The sequence below is a fragment of the Athene cunicularia genome (genome assembly GCF_003259725.1).
Source record: "Athene cunicularia isolate RWA chromosome 2 unlocalized genomic scaffold, athCun1 chr2_part2, whole genome shotgun sequence".
Taxonomy (NCBI): domain Eukaryota; kingdom Metazoa; phylum Chordata; class Aves; order Strigiformes; family Strigidae; genus Athene; species Athene cunicularia.
The window spans coordinates 3,303,990-3,318,138 of NW_020799096.1; the positions used below are offsets into that span (position 1 = coordinate 3,303,990).

General features: G+C 38.9%; 1 protein-coding gene across 1 annotated transcript in view; it reads right to left on the reverse strand.

The window, feature by feature from the left end:
- Positions 1-14,149, reverse strand: part of SUSD5 (sushi domain containing 5) — a 44,310-nt gene that overhangs the window by 27,606 nt on the left and 2,555 nt on the right. The window contains exon 2 of the mRNA XM_026843953.1: positions 8,138-8,315. Within this exon, the coding sequence (XP_026699754.1) occupies positions 8,138-8,315 (178 nt within the window). The remainder of the gene's footprint in view (positions 1-8,137; positions 8,316-14,149) is intronic.

Sequence of the window (14,149 nt, forward strand, 5' to 3'; positions counted from 1 at the left end):
TGGCTCTGATGAGGAATAAAATATAAATGACATGTTCACAATTACCGAAGGGAAGAAAATTTCCCTGAAAAGTCATGAAGGGGAGCACAGGTGGGCTTTGGAAAGTCCATTGACTGGGAACTATAGAGGCTAATTTTGGCTGGATGTGAACCAAAGAAAGCAGCTTCTAAGTGTGACATGAAGACATTCCAACAGCAATACTGCCACTGGAAATGTCAAAAGGAGGTCTTACCAAGGCAGAACCAATATCCTTTAGATTCTTAAAAATATACACCAAAATGCAGCCTTTTGTGCTTAAAATTGTACATATGACTACTGAAATAGTAAGGCCTCTGTTCACTAAATAAATATGGCCCATTCATGCAGATTTTCATACTGTAGCCTAGTATGAAAGATTTTATATAGTCATTTTACTATAATATTGCTGTGTACATATAATTTGAGCATTCTTAGTGCATGTAGAGGAGAATCATGTTGCTTCCTGGACTGAAATTGTTGGGTGCTCAAAGACACGTCAAGTGTCACTAGAAAGTTGTTTTTACCTGATTTCATGTAATGGGCTCCAGTTTAATCCATGACTTTCATAACCAATGTTATTTATGAGTTACCAAAAAAAAAAAAAATCAAATAAAAAATACCAAAATACTTACTGAATATTACTAATTTACAAACAAGCTCAATTGTCCGACAAAAGGGTTTCAGATAGGACAAATCATTACAGAGATTCTAAAATAAGGACAAAATATGCAAAGTTCTTTTGAAAATTAGAAAACCAAATGCATTAGAACTAGCTGGCAAATTAAAACCCTGCTATTAGTCCCTCTTGTGCGTTTGCTAAGAGTAAGCATATCCCCTTTCTGTTTTCATTTTGCTAGGCTATAAAAACTGATCACCTTTCATTACTTCTGAAAAGAGAGGTGCTTTCTTGGACTGATCCTAGTCTGAACTCATCCCTTCTGAGCTTGGATGCCAAGAATTACATTGCATTATTACAAGTGGTATCGCACCAGTGCCTCATTCGAGCCCTTCAGTACTGCCCTCTCTCTTCCGGAAGAGCTGCTGGATGTCTTTTAGGGGGACTGCATTTCCTTTTTCACAGATTTTACGTGAGTTATTTTATTTTACGACAGGCTCACTGCCATCCTGTGTTCTGTGACTACACCCAGTTCTTTCTCGTGCTCTGCCTTTTCCAGCTGAACTGCTAGCTTAAGGCAGAAGTGCCTATTAGTCTTCATGTAATACTGTTACATCACACCCCTCTTCTGTTACTCCATCTCTGAAGTCAGACTTACCTTCCTGTTCAATATTGTGATTTTCCCTGGTGTCAACAATGAGTTCTAACCTTTGACATTAACTTCACTAGCATACCCCTACATTTTGTGCCAAAGTTTGCTAAAGTTTTGGTAGAGCCCTCAAGGTTTGTTAAAAAAACTTCTCAGTAAAAATACAATTTAAAAGTGCAAGTCCCAGCTAAGTAAAGAGCTACTGTGAAGACTGTGAAGCTACAGTTTAGCAGATGGTATTTTGCGTGCTTGTCCTTTCCTTGAAAATACATCAAAAATGTATTTTCTTCTGTATGATGCTTTTCCTGAAGAAGTACATTTTCTAAAAAATTCTTTAATTATTGTTTGTTTTACAAGAGTCGTGGCTCTCATACATTGACCATGCTGTCTTCCCAGGTTGTGCCAAGAAAAGATTCACATTCCCCCAAAGCTGAGACAAAGTGGCTCATGTCCACATTGCTCAGTGATACCATTCCTTGAGGTAAACTGCCCATGTCCATACATTAAATTCAAGTCTCTTGACTGAGCTTCTTGTAGAAATCCCTATTCCTGAAATACAATTACTTAGGGTTTTTCTCTGCATGAGACTTTCTGAGATGATTGACAAGAAACAATGAGAAGACAAAGTCATCTTCTAGGAGAGCATGACACCAGCTCTGGGCTGTGGGACTAGACTTTGTAACGTGAAGGCATTTTGGAATGCAAGATCTCCTCGGATGGTTTCATAAGCAATTTTAGCATTTTGAATTGGACCATGTCCTGTCAGCTATGTCTGGATTTTTCTCTTGAAGGGAATTAACCGACCTACCTCATACACATGTCTGGGAGCAAATTCATATGCATTATCATCAGACAGCAGAGCACAGCCTTGCAATAAAACAGAGAGCTTGCCAAACTGACATATCATTTGGACTGCTTCTCTGCAAATAAGCAAGTGGGCCTGTTATAGTATGCACACCTGGATAGATTTCATGGGGTCCACAAGTCCAAGGGTTTACACACACAGATGAGAGGACTGGTGAGGGTTAGCAATTGAGTCTTATTTCATTCCTTGGATATTGCCTTTTTCTTTCCCAAGAAATGTGCTGTCATTACCTTGCTGCCAGGTGCTGGGCAAGTCCCATGCAGTAGGCAGAAACAGAAGTAGGTAGTCTTGTGAAATGTCATTTCTGAGTCTTATTATTACATTTCCCACTGGTGTCATCTGCAGTGAGGGCCCTGTTGTGTTTGACACTGTAGAGCCATTCAATCAGAGTCAGTGCAAAACCCAAAGAGCTAACAAAAGGAAGGAAAAATAGAGATGAAGTAATATTCTTAGCAGCAAACATCTGGTCTGTGGCCAGCCAAGAAAAGAACTCCAGTTTTCTGACTCCCTCAGCAAGGCTTTTTCTAGCTGACTGCTTGCTCACTCCAGAGTTACCCCCTCCAAAATAAATCCTCCAGGGACTGGGTAGGAACCAGCCTAGGGAAATGTCATGCAAAGGAACAGGTTGACAGCCCTGCAGGATGTCTGTCATAGAACACAAAGTGTATGCAGAAGTTCAGAGCCCTTATAGAAGGGATACATGGCTTCGTTCTTTTGTAAACTAATAAGGAACGGGATAGAGAATAGGGCAGCTTCAGATTGTCAGTCCTAGAAAAATGATGGAAATGAGTAAATTTGCTATTAATATCTCAATACAAGCTGTTGAAGATGTTTACAATTTCTAAGATAAATAGCTGTTTTCTAATATTCTGTGCGCAGGGCTGATCATAAGAAAAATTGTGTCATGTTCACTTTCCCAATTTCCAAAATCCCAGAAACGAACATAGGACCCTACAGTACATGCTGCCTAGCACTGGAACACTTGACACAAAGTTTTCCAGTATGACATCTGAACTCAAAAGATAGTAGTTCAGAGAACTCTCCCACCTTTTTTCATTTATATTCTGGCAGATCACTTGCTGGTTTTACTGACTCACTTGTCTGACATGCAAATAAGTCGCAAGAGTGTCATTTTTAGTACAAAGAGCTATTAGGGCTCATCTGACAAATGAGACCTGCCTAACATTTCATTTCCTGAAATATAACAATGTGTAATGCTTTATAAGTTACACATGTAAGGACTGACTTGCAAATGGTTTACTTCTGGGCTGCTGGAAGATGTTACCCATTATCCTCCTACCCTTGTCTACTTGTCAGAGGCTCTTCTCTAAAAGTTTCCAAGCCCTTGGACCTGACAGTGACTTGCTTGTGCAAACCAGCCCTGAACTCTGTATTGGGTTGGTCTGAACAACTGAAAGCAGAAGACAAAAACATCCCCTTATGCCTGTGAAAGAGGTTCTGTCCCAGGCTGCTCAAACCACAAAGCCACCCTGGCAGGTTACTAGCAGGGATCTATTTGTTTAACCAATTTTCATCCTACATCAGTTGAAGTGAATCATATTTATCGAGACCTGCTGCTTGGGCTAGCCCAATTTGCAGGGACTGAAGTGGGTTAGAGTGCGCAACATGCGCATCCCCACCAGCAGACTGGTGTCTTCTTCCACCAGCATCACTCTCTGCAGAAAGATGCTTTTTAACACCCTAATTATTAGCTGGGTGCCCACCTTGTTCCCTTCTGACTTAAAAGATACAAGAGACAAACACCTCTACCAGCAGAGTTGAGGAGGCAACAGTCACTGCAGTGGGTCAATAAGAAGTAAGCTGGAGTGAGCTGGGCGGCCACAGCCTCATTGGATCCAACAGAGGGTGTCCCATCATAATCTCAAAATCTTTGCATACTTACATATGGCTCCATATTTACATGAGCCATCAGAAATTTGACAGTCACCCAAACTAGGCTAGTTTTCAGATTGAATTCTCCTCTTTGCTCATATAAGAGGTATAGCCCAGAGAGCAGGGAGTACAAACACACGTTGGCTCAGTGATATTCCTCAGTCATAATATGAGAAACTCCCATGGGTTTCCAGGTTCAAATTTGGCTGTAAAAATAATAATAAGGACACAACAGCCAATAGTGATGGATACATCTGCTAGGAGTGGGATTGTAATTATCTACTAAGACCATAAAACAGTCATCAGAAATGAACAAATCATTGACTTGTGCAAATCCTGGAAAACTGATCTAGAGGTGAAGAAATCCTTACATCTCTGCTAGAGCTCCTGTTCAGTTTTAAGTATATGTGGTGGGAGGAGAACTGAAGCGTGTCAGAAAATCTGCAACACTATAATGATTTCACTCACATCATTTGTTTGTGTTTACTTCTACTGCCAACGTCTAATCCATTTTTCCTCAGGGGAAAGATTGGGATACTTTCCAGACATCAAATAAACAAACCAAACTGCATTCTCCCTGAAATTAGTAACTTCTTTTATCATGTTCCCTCCTATTCATCTCCTTTCTGATGTATGCAGTCCAAGAGGATATGGGAGAATATTAGACTAAAGCTCTGTGATCTGCACTGGACACCAGTCAGCTGCTGGGAGGAATCCAAGGTTTTAGATAAAACCTATAAAGTCCCAAACAGTTTTGGACCTGGCAAACGTGGGGACATCCCTTCTGTCCCTGGGCCATGCCATCACATTCAAAGATGTGGAGGTCCCTCAAGATAAATAACACAAGGTGTGTCCAGCAAAGAGTCCTTTATTTTGGAAATAATTTTCCCCGATTCTGTAACCTTATGGGCATGCTGTCTAGCCTGCTTTCCCCTCTCCCTGTTAAATCTGCCAAGTGTGGATTGAGGTTTTGTATTTGCCAGATGCCCTTTATCCTTGCTGTCATGTTTCCACTTATCAAGTAAATGCCCTAAGTATCGAATAGGTAACTGTAGCTATATTTTAAAAATTGAATAACTAGTTTAGTAAAATATTTTGAGTCCCTTCTTAAGAGCTTTTCCATTCATTTAATCATTCTTGAGCCCTTTTCTGAGCCTCTTTTAGTACTTTCTTAAGATGTGGTAACAATAATACATATAGTATTCCAAAGAAGGCTGTTACACTGACCTTTATGTGTATATATATCTGTATATATTTTTCATATTCCCCATCTCATTCCCTAAGCACTCTAGCAACTCTTTGTTTGCTTGTTTGTTTGTTTTTACTACAGCTGCAGTTTGACAGAGCTTTTCTTTGTGCTGTCCATAGCGATGTCCTCATATCTTTCCTGGGCTGAAAGAGGTAAATCAGAACCCAGTTAGATATTTTCAAGTAGACTGAATATTTCTCCTGCATGTATTATCATTGTCATCATACCATCCATTTGTCATCATTTTGCCCATTCATCTAAATCCCTCTGAAGATCTTTAGATTCATTTGCATACTTTGCATTCAGCTGCTCTTTTCCTTGTCCAGACCTGCACTAACTAACAGGGAAACCAGTATAGCCTTTTTAGGCTTTATACTTTTCCTGTTTTTCCTCAGAGTCAAAAATATCCAGTTCAGTGAACCAAATAACATACATTCTGGTGCTTGCCCAGCCATGGGTAAAATAGTTCAAGAGAAGAGTATCAAATTCCAGCTCTGAAGAACTATTCTTTCTGGTGAAGCTCCCCAGTGAAGGTCAGATGTGGTGACTGCACAGCAATGGCATGCTGATGTGCCCCCACAAAGTCCTTTCTGATAAATAGTTTAGAGACTTCTATATTAAGGACAGGTTTACTGAAGGAATGGTGTATGGAAAGTTGTAAGGGATGAAAAATCTTCCTTTCCTTCCCATCGGTATGTGTACATTCTCACATCATCATAGTCTGATGGGTACAATACTACCACTGTATCCAATTTTGATACTGAAGATATTCATGGATAGGTCCACAGCTGGTCTATTAAGAGCTGTAGCTCCAGTGCCTGCAACAATCAATTGAGGATCTCTCAGGGCTAACTAGTGGTTTTGATTAGATAAAAAAGGGACAGTTTCTTCTCCTACCCATCATCATTCCTTACTTTCATAATACAGAGGCTGTATAAAAGAACATATAAAATATCTTTGATAAGCATTTCTGAGATGGATAGTTTTCTTGGCTCTTCAGCCTTCATGAAATCTCAGCAACTGGCTTAGGGAAAAAAATTCGTAGGGTTTAGAATCAATATCTCATATCCTCAATACCCATATTCCAGAGAGATTTCTGGAAAATTTTTTTAATAACAAAAGTTCCCCAAATAAATTTTCAAACAATTTTTCATCTGGAAAAAAAAAAGGATCACTGGAACTGCTTGAAGTTGTTTAAATATCATCTTTCATTAATAGTAGCAATTTTCTGTCCTTTAGAAACTTTATCACTAAAAATAAACAAACACCAGTGCTTAAATAACTGATAACTGTCACAAAATCCAGTAATAAACTGAAGTTTGGGAACTTGGAAACAGTATCTTGATAAAAGGAAATCTTATCACCACTGAACTTTGACAGTTGCAAGAGACGAGAAACCAGGCCTGTGAGAAACTAAGACAAACAACCTGGGAAAGCAAATCTGAGTGAATCTGAGTTACTTGTCCCCCTCGTCTGAGCGGGACGTGACAACGGTAGATTAGATATTACCCTCCAACTCATGAGAATTTGTAAAGCACTTCAGGGGAATGAATATATGTATGACACTAAGGCTGTGGCTGGTGAGGCTGATGAAGGAAAGATTAAAGAGAGAAGGGGCTTTGGATCTACTCATGCTCCTCCTGGGCAATTCCTGTGTGGTCCCAGCTTTGGTGACATGAGACCTTCATGCCAACCCTCAGCTGCTCCATTTTGGGTTTTTTAAATTGAGTTTAGTGTGATTTAGTCTCTGTCAAACAGGAAGCCTATCTACCTCTTCCTGAGGCATGTTGTGAGGACTTTCATTTTGGAAGACACTGGGCAGCTGAGATGTAGGTGCTTGGCCCAGTGCAGTGCTCCATACATAGCTGGACCTGTGCAAGACTGGAATGAGGCTGAGTTTGCTTGGGTTTGGGAAGCCCTCACCATCCACAGTGAAGTGGCATAGTGGCAGGGCCGTGCTGCTTCTGGCATACAGCTAGCGCCTGGGGGGACATATGTTCTCAAAATCTTAAATTTCACTGAAAGTCAAATTGGGTCTTCTGGAGTGCTCGTGAAGGCTGACAGCTTAGCCTCCTGAAACTATGATCAGCAGAGGGAAGCAGTTTCCACCGCAGGACACCTTCATGTTCCTGCTTGGAACTGGTCTCTACAAAGACAATGATGCTTTCTGGAGAGGCTGTGGCAGGCCAGTACATCTTGCAACTCTATCTGTACTGCAAGGCAAAGTTCAGCGTAGCACTGTGTTGAGCCACCTGAGCTACCTCGAATAACACAATTCATTATATTGAGTGACAATATCAGTTCCCTGGAGAGCCTTCTCAATAAACTCTCTAACACAGGTCTGTTATCATATCTAAGTACATATGAAGTCATACCTATTTGAATATGCCTACCGTCTATTCAGACGCATGTGAATACCTGAGACAGGTGAATGGTTTCCATGAGAAGCTTGGTTTGCTGAGCTTCTTACAGAGTAGAGAATAACAGAGTCAGTGGGAGCACTGACACTAACTCCAGCACCGTATCCTCAGCCTGCAAGCTCCTTTAGGGCTCAGTGCCCCACTACAGGACAGGTGAAAAGGAACCATGACAACATAATTCAGAAGGAAAGAGGAAGAAGAAATCGCTTCAGATCTGTGAAATATGTGATCTCAGACTGATAAATATTTGTATCTCTGCAATATTAGCTGCACAATATTGATTTTGTGGGGAGAGTGGCATATATAGATAGCTACATGTCATGGTGCTTGACTTGGGGTCAGTGTTTTTCAGTAATAGCCAAGGAGGAAAACTTGCTTGACAGCTATCATTCATACTTCTCAGGAAGGGTTATGCTGTTGTCCTTACCCAGTGGAGCCACCAGCGAGCCATCCTGTGGTGCAGCCAGCAAAAGAACAGTCCAGAACAGCCCTTTTCAGTTCTTCTGCAGTTGCTAAGCGAGCACTCAGGTCAACACAAGCTTTCTCAGCTTCAGCTAAATCCAGACCCTGAGAGTTGTTCTTGGACTCCAGTGCAAACACTTTCCCTGCAGCACCAAGAAAAGACATGTCAGTCATCAAGGTATTGTCCTCAATACATATTCAACAAAAATATGGCAAAATATGACCAAATAAAGTCTTCATGCTTTTACTGAGTTCACTTTAATGAACAACCTGCTTCTTGAAACGAGCAATTTTATGAGTACTGTAAATACCTTTGTCTTAGCTTTTCTTTTAGTTTTGTTCAACAGAAAAGCAAGTATGGCTAAGTCCCTATTTGTTCCTAGCCCATATGAGAATCTTGTCTTGCCGCTATAGGTCTGGAGAGATAAAGCTCAACACTCTCCCATACGTACATATATAGTCAAAATCAGAACATCTCCTGTAGGCATTGGAATTCATTACTAAGCATTTTCCAGTTACATTTATAAAACTACATCTATAAAGTAATCACAAATATAAAAGCCAGTATTGAAACCCAGTCTTCCTTGTCAGAAATAGATTTATATTTATTCTCTAAAATCAAAATGATGTAATTCTATGGCAATTTGTGCCTAAATGTTGCTGCAAAGCCGCTTTGTTTTCATATATTTCTGGAAAGACAGACAATTTTTTTCTTAATGGAAGGCTTTTTTGAATGAGCATGAGAACGAATTTAGCAATTTCTTGTGTTATTTTTATTTTCAGTTCAGTTTATTTTACTTTAATTTATCTAACACTGTGAAAGCTGTAAGGGTGAAAGTTAGAGGTTTTGGCAACTGGGAACAGGGCAGTTGGGGTTTTGGCAACGAAGCTTGAGAAGTTACTGGGTTATGGAATAAACACATTAGCTGGATGTCTCCAGAAAAAGAGATAAACAATGAGACAGTTTACAGTGCTGACATCTAAATTGCCATAAGTATTTTCTTTCTGAAGATAACATCCTTCAGAATACCTGCTAAATTTCAAAGGTACAGATTGAGGTTGCTTGTAGGTGCAGGAAGACAAGTTTTAAGCACTGATAATTCAGTAAATGCCTGGAAACGCTTATTATGCTTTATTTCAAAAGTAGATTAGTGGTAGTGGTTATATGAATCTGTAGCTTCCAGCCCATACCAAGTGCTCTCTATGTAGCTAACTTCACACTCATAGTATATATTGACCAATATTAGAAATCCTTCAGACTGATTCAGACTGATTCTGTACCAAGTGCCACCTCCACCAATATTATTTCAACAAATTGATAAACCTGAATCCAATCCTAAATATAGGGAACTAATATGGGGCAGGTCTGTACCTGACAGCTTTCTGTTTTCACCTGTGCACAGTTTAACCCACTGAAAGAATCACAGTTCTTACAACAAAAATGCAGTTTCTCTCAAGGAAATACGTAATTTCTGTTTACATTAGCTACCAAGCACACATGGGTCCTGATGAAGATTCCTACTTCAGCAGGAATTCTGCATGCGCACAGTAAGAAGTCATCCTGACTTGGTCAGATAGTAATTTAAATAAGCGGGACAAGCAGTGATGAGAAGGAACAGGAATTCAGAGTATCCAGAGTGATTTTCCTGACCACGGAATGCAACCCAGAAGCACAGATCAATGTCCTAACCACTAGACTACATTGTCTCTTTGATTCTCAACTAGTAACATGAACTGTAATTATAACACGGGAGTTTACACAGAGCAGTGAAAAAAGCAAGCCTCTACAGTCCTAAGTACCAGAACATCAGGATTCTTTGCAAAATGTCCCAAATAATGCACGAGACTAATGTAGATTGCTGTTTCCCAAGCCATGTATAGACATAGTGAATTTTGCATGGCATAGGGAGAGAGATAATATAAGCAAAAAGATGATTGGATTTAAACAACCATTCTTATGCTGCGGAACGACTTCTCTTCATAAAGGTAAGCAGGGGTTAAGTGTAATGCTTTACTGAGGCTTTGTCCGAAATAAAAACTTGTTCACATTCTATATTTCACCATTTGACTGTCAGGATTGAGATGCATGATCAAATACATATAGGTCAAGTTTGTGTAGCATCTGACTGAAATCATAAATGTTAGCTTGACATCGCAGTAACTCTTATTATCCAGCTATTAGTATTTGAGTTAGAAGACTTAAAGAAAGGAAGATCATTAAGAATCAAGTTCCATCTAAATATAATTAAAAGAAATTAAGTTCATAATTTACTCTTTTTACTAGTAAGTAACAATTACATTTTTAGAGGAGTTTAGCTGGCCAAGACTGAGGCTGAGACAGCTTTTCTTAACTACTGTTATTTGTTTGCTAATACTTAAAATAAATTAACTTTTTACTAGAAACTGTGAAGGTGCTGATTCAAAACAGTCTCATCCTTCAAAAAGGTATCTGGAAAGTCCCAACTATGTAGCCAAATAGGTCTTAGGGTAAGCTAGGAAGGACTTACTGGTTGGGAAAATTACAATGAACTGCTTTGTAGGAAATTCTGGTTAGCCAGAGGTGGATAAAGAAGGCTGACCTGCTTACCAGACTGACCTGGGAATCTTCCTCAAAGCTTTAGGAGCTCTATGGCTATCTGACCAGTTTTTAAGATGCAACATCTGTTTTTGCCTCATTTCTTAGAAAATATAATAGCAAGCAAGATTCACTTATCAGATGCTTGACCAATGGAATAGCTGGATCCCCAATATCCTGAGCTGTGTCACATTACTGAGGGGCATTTACAGGAAAAAAGTGCAGGAGACATGCTAGCATGGTAATAGGAAAAATGCAAAAGCATATCAAAACAGGAAATTCCCTTAAATACATAAGACTACAACACTAAAATTGAATATGTCACCTTACAGTGGCATGCTTGAGATATTAATGTACGCAATTTTTCTCACTTTTTATCACAAAAGTGTTATCTTTTTCAAGCTGGGGATCTAAGTATCCTGGTTAAATATCCATGAAATTTTTATCACTGCCAGTTGTAATAAAAGTTTTTTAAAAAAGGTTTGTCTCACATACTGGATGATATCACAGTCATTTTTTGTATTGGGGTTGTGAAATGTTCAAATGGTGTCACCTTTCTCTCTAGAACATTATGACAGTGTAATTAAAATTAGTTTTCTCTCTGAGATAGTATCAAGAAATGTATTGTCATTCTGTTTTAAATATGCAATTTTAAATATGAAATTGTTCTATATTTCCATAAGGTGCAGGATAAAGGAACAGAGTATGCCTTTGTTTGTGGTACCTTTGAACAGCCCCCTTCTTTGAGCTCCCTCTCAACTCTCTCCCTTCATTTCTGCCCCATAACACTGGATTCCCATAATGTGATGATAGGACAGGTGGTGTGGACATTTGTTCTCAAAATTCTACACACTTTTCCGAGGCCTTTTTAAACAAAGCCAGTTCCTTTTATTTCAAGCTCAAGCTAAAAATCCATGCAAAGTAGTCTTTCTCAGGAGTCTTAATGCACATCTTGAGTTTAGCAAATTCCCATTTGAAACCAGTGAAAATGTTTTAACTTCAGTAGTAAGACATAAACGATAAGATATAATTCTTCCAAATGTTAATTAACAGCTGGATTTATAGTTCTGAAGAAAAATTAACACTTGAAACCAAAGACAGTCTTTCTTTAATAACTAGCCTGCATTATATCTCGAGCCTCTACCATCACCTGAACACTATTATTGCAGAATATTGATTGTATTTTGATACATTGATAAAAGAATAATTTTTATTATTGTCACTAAAACTTTGTGAACAGGCAAGAGCTGAATATAGTTTTTACTTAAGAGTACCACAATATATTCTGATTGAAAACATACCCATAGAAGCATAGATCTCAGAGTTTAGAGGATTTATTTTTATCACTTTGTTTAATTCCTGCATAATTAGACTGTAGTTTTCCCCCAAGTAATTCCACCATCAAGTCCAAAAATTCATGGTTGAACTAGACCATGTCTTTTCAAAGGGCATCCAGTCATGATTTAATGACTCCAAGTAACGGAGACTTTACAGCACACTTTATAGTAAACTGTTCCAGTGGCTCATTACTCTCACTCCACCTCATTTGCAGTTTCGAACTTCGTTAAACTCAGCTTCTAATTAGACCTTATTATGCTTTCAAGACTGAAGAGTTGTCTACAATCAGAGATATGGAAGCTCAAAAAAGGGACTCTTCAAAAATAAAACCAGTCCAAAACCTGTTTCTTCATACTTTTAGGAAACTCTGTGGAATTAGAAGAATTTTCTTTGTTGCCAAGACAGAATTTGGCTAATTTATTCTAATGCAGTAACAGATAAAAAAAGGAGCTCTTCTGAGGTGTATAGGCACAGTTCACAGCCCACTGAAATGAGTTCAAAGACCTCCATGTCTTCAGCAGGATTTGCATCATGCTTGAAGAAGAAACATAAAACTGCATAATAATATATACTTTGAAATAAAAATGTCTCTCACAAATAATATAAAATCAAAGTACTTTAAAAGACATGCCCAGTGTGCTGATCTCATGACATGATACTTACTAGTTCAAAGGATAAAACCTAAACAGTTTCAACAAAATAAATGTGGTGAAAGATGTGCAAATGTGTAGTCTAATTTTTTTTTACTTAAATGTTAAAAACTTCAAATTGAGGTAGAAGAGAGAAGAGGAAGGGTAGGTCGCTTCTGTACTTCAAGAGCAATTTCATTTCCATTTCTATGGCTGTATGCAACAATGGCCTTGATTGTATTAGTAAGGGTGGAGGATTCAGTAAAACTGTACAACTACAGACAAGAGATTGGGGCAATTACCAGTTCTGCTTAGTGTTCATGAATGTAGAGTTTATTTCTGCAAGAAACTAAAGTGAATGATGTCTTATTTAATTCAAATCGCTTAAAGTATTACATCATCAGAAAACTAGCAAAATTGGGGGGGGTCACCTTTGAGTTTCTCTTCAGCTAAATTCAGTTTGAGCTTAAACTTTAATTCTACTACATGCTTTAGGATCAAATAGTTGGAATCATTTATGCATTTATTTTTGTAACATACAAGAATATGTTTTGCAAGAGGGAGCCTGTAATGCTTAGACACCTGCTATTCAAATGCAAGTGTCTAGACAGAGAAGAGAAAAAGCATACTTTTTGCCTTTTCTTTACAAAAAAAGGTGCAAAGGAAGCCAAAGGAGAGCATAGTATGTTTTTTTCCCTACCTTTCACATCAGACACATCTGGTTCTAGGTCAGAAGTATGTATCTCAAATCCTCACCTAATTGTGCCTAGCTTTTTGGATTCAGGATCCTTCCACTTGCAACCTCTGCAGTCACCACACATGGTCACTACCAGATGACTGGTTTGACCAATAGATCTTCCAGGTAACGCAAATTTAGCCAACAGACCAACTCCACTCTGGATTGATCAGTAAAGTTTCGCAACTAGCACATTTTTGTCAATTCAGGAGTGTCTTAGATTAATCACCATCATTCTCTCCTGACAAGCTCTGTCTCAGAGCAAGTACTCTGCAGAAACCTATGGTTCATATGTATGGATATTTTAGCAGCCATGAAAAGACAGAAGAGGGAGTCAAAAAAAGCAGAGGTGACTCCTGTGCAGTATGCGTGAAGCCGCATCTTTGTTGTCCTATTCAGCGCAAATGCAAAGAAATTTTTAAAAGCCTGCATTTGCTCTGGTATGATTGAGACCTGTCACAACAACCTATATTGTCATGACAACCTATATTATTCTCCAGTAACTGCACTAACAGCAGTGGCACACCATGGTATGTCAGAGCAGGAACAAGCCCTTGAGGAGCCTTCTGTCCATCTGACCCCGACCTCAATGGCTATGAGCAAGCACATCTCAATCGTAAAAAAACTGCAAAGCGAAACAAAGCCATCTTTTATTTCAGCATTTACCTTGGTCTTTCTGGAGTCTAACCGCGCTACAGC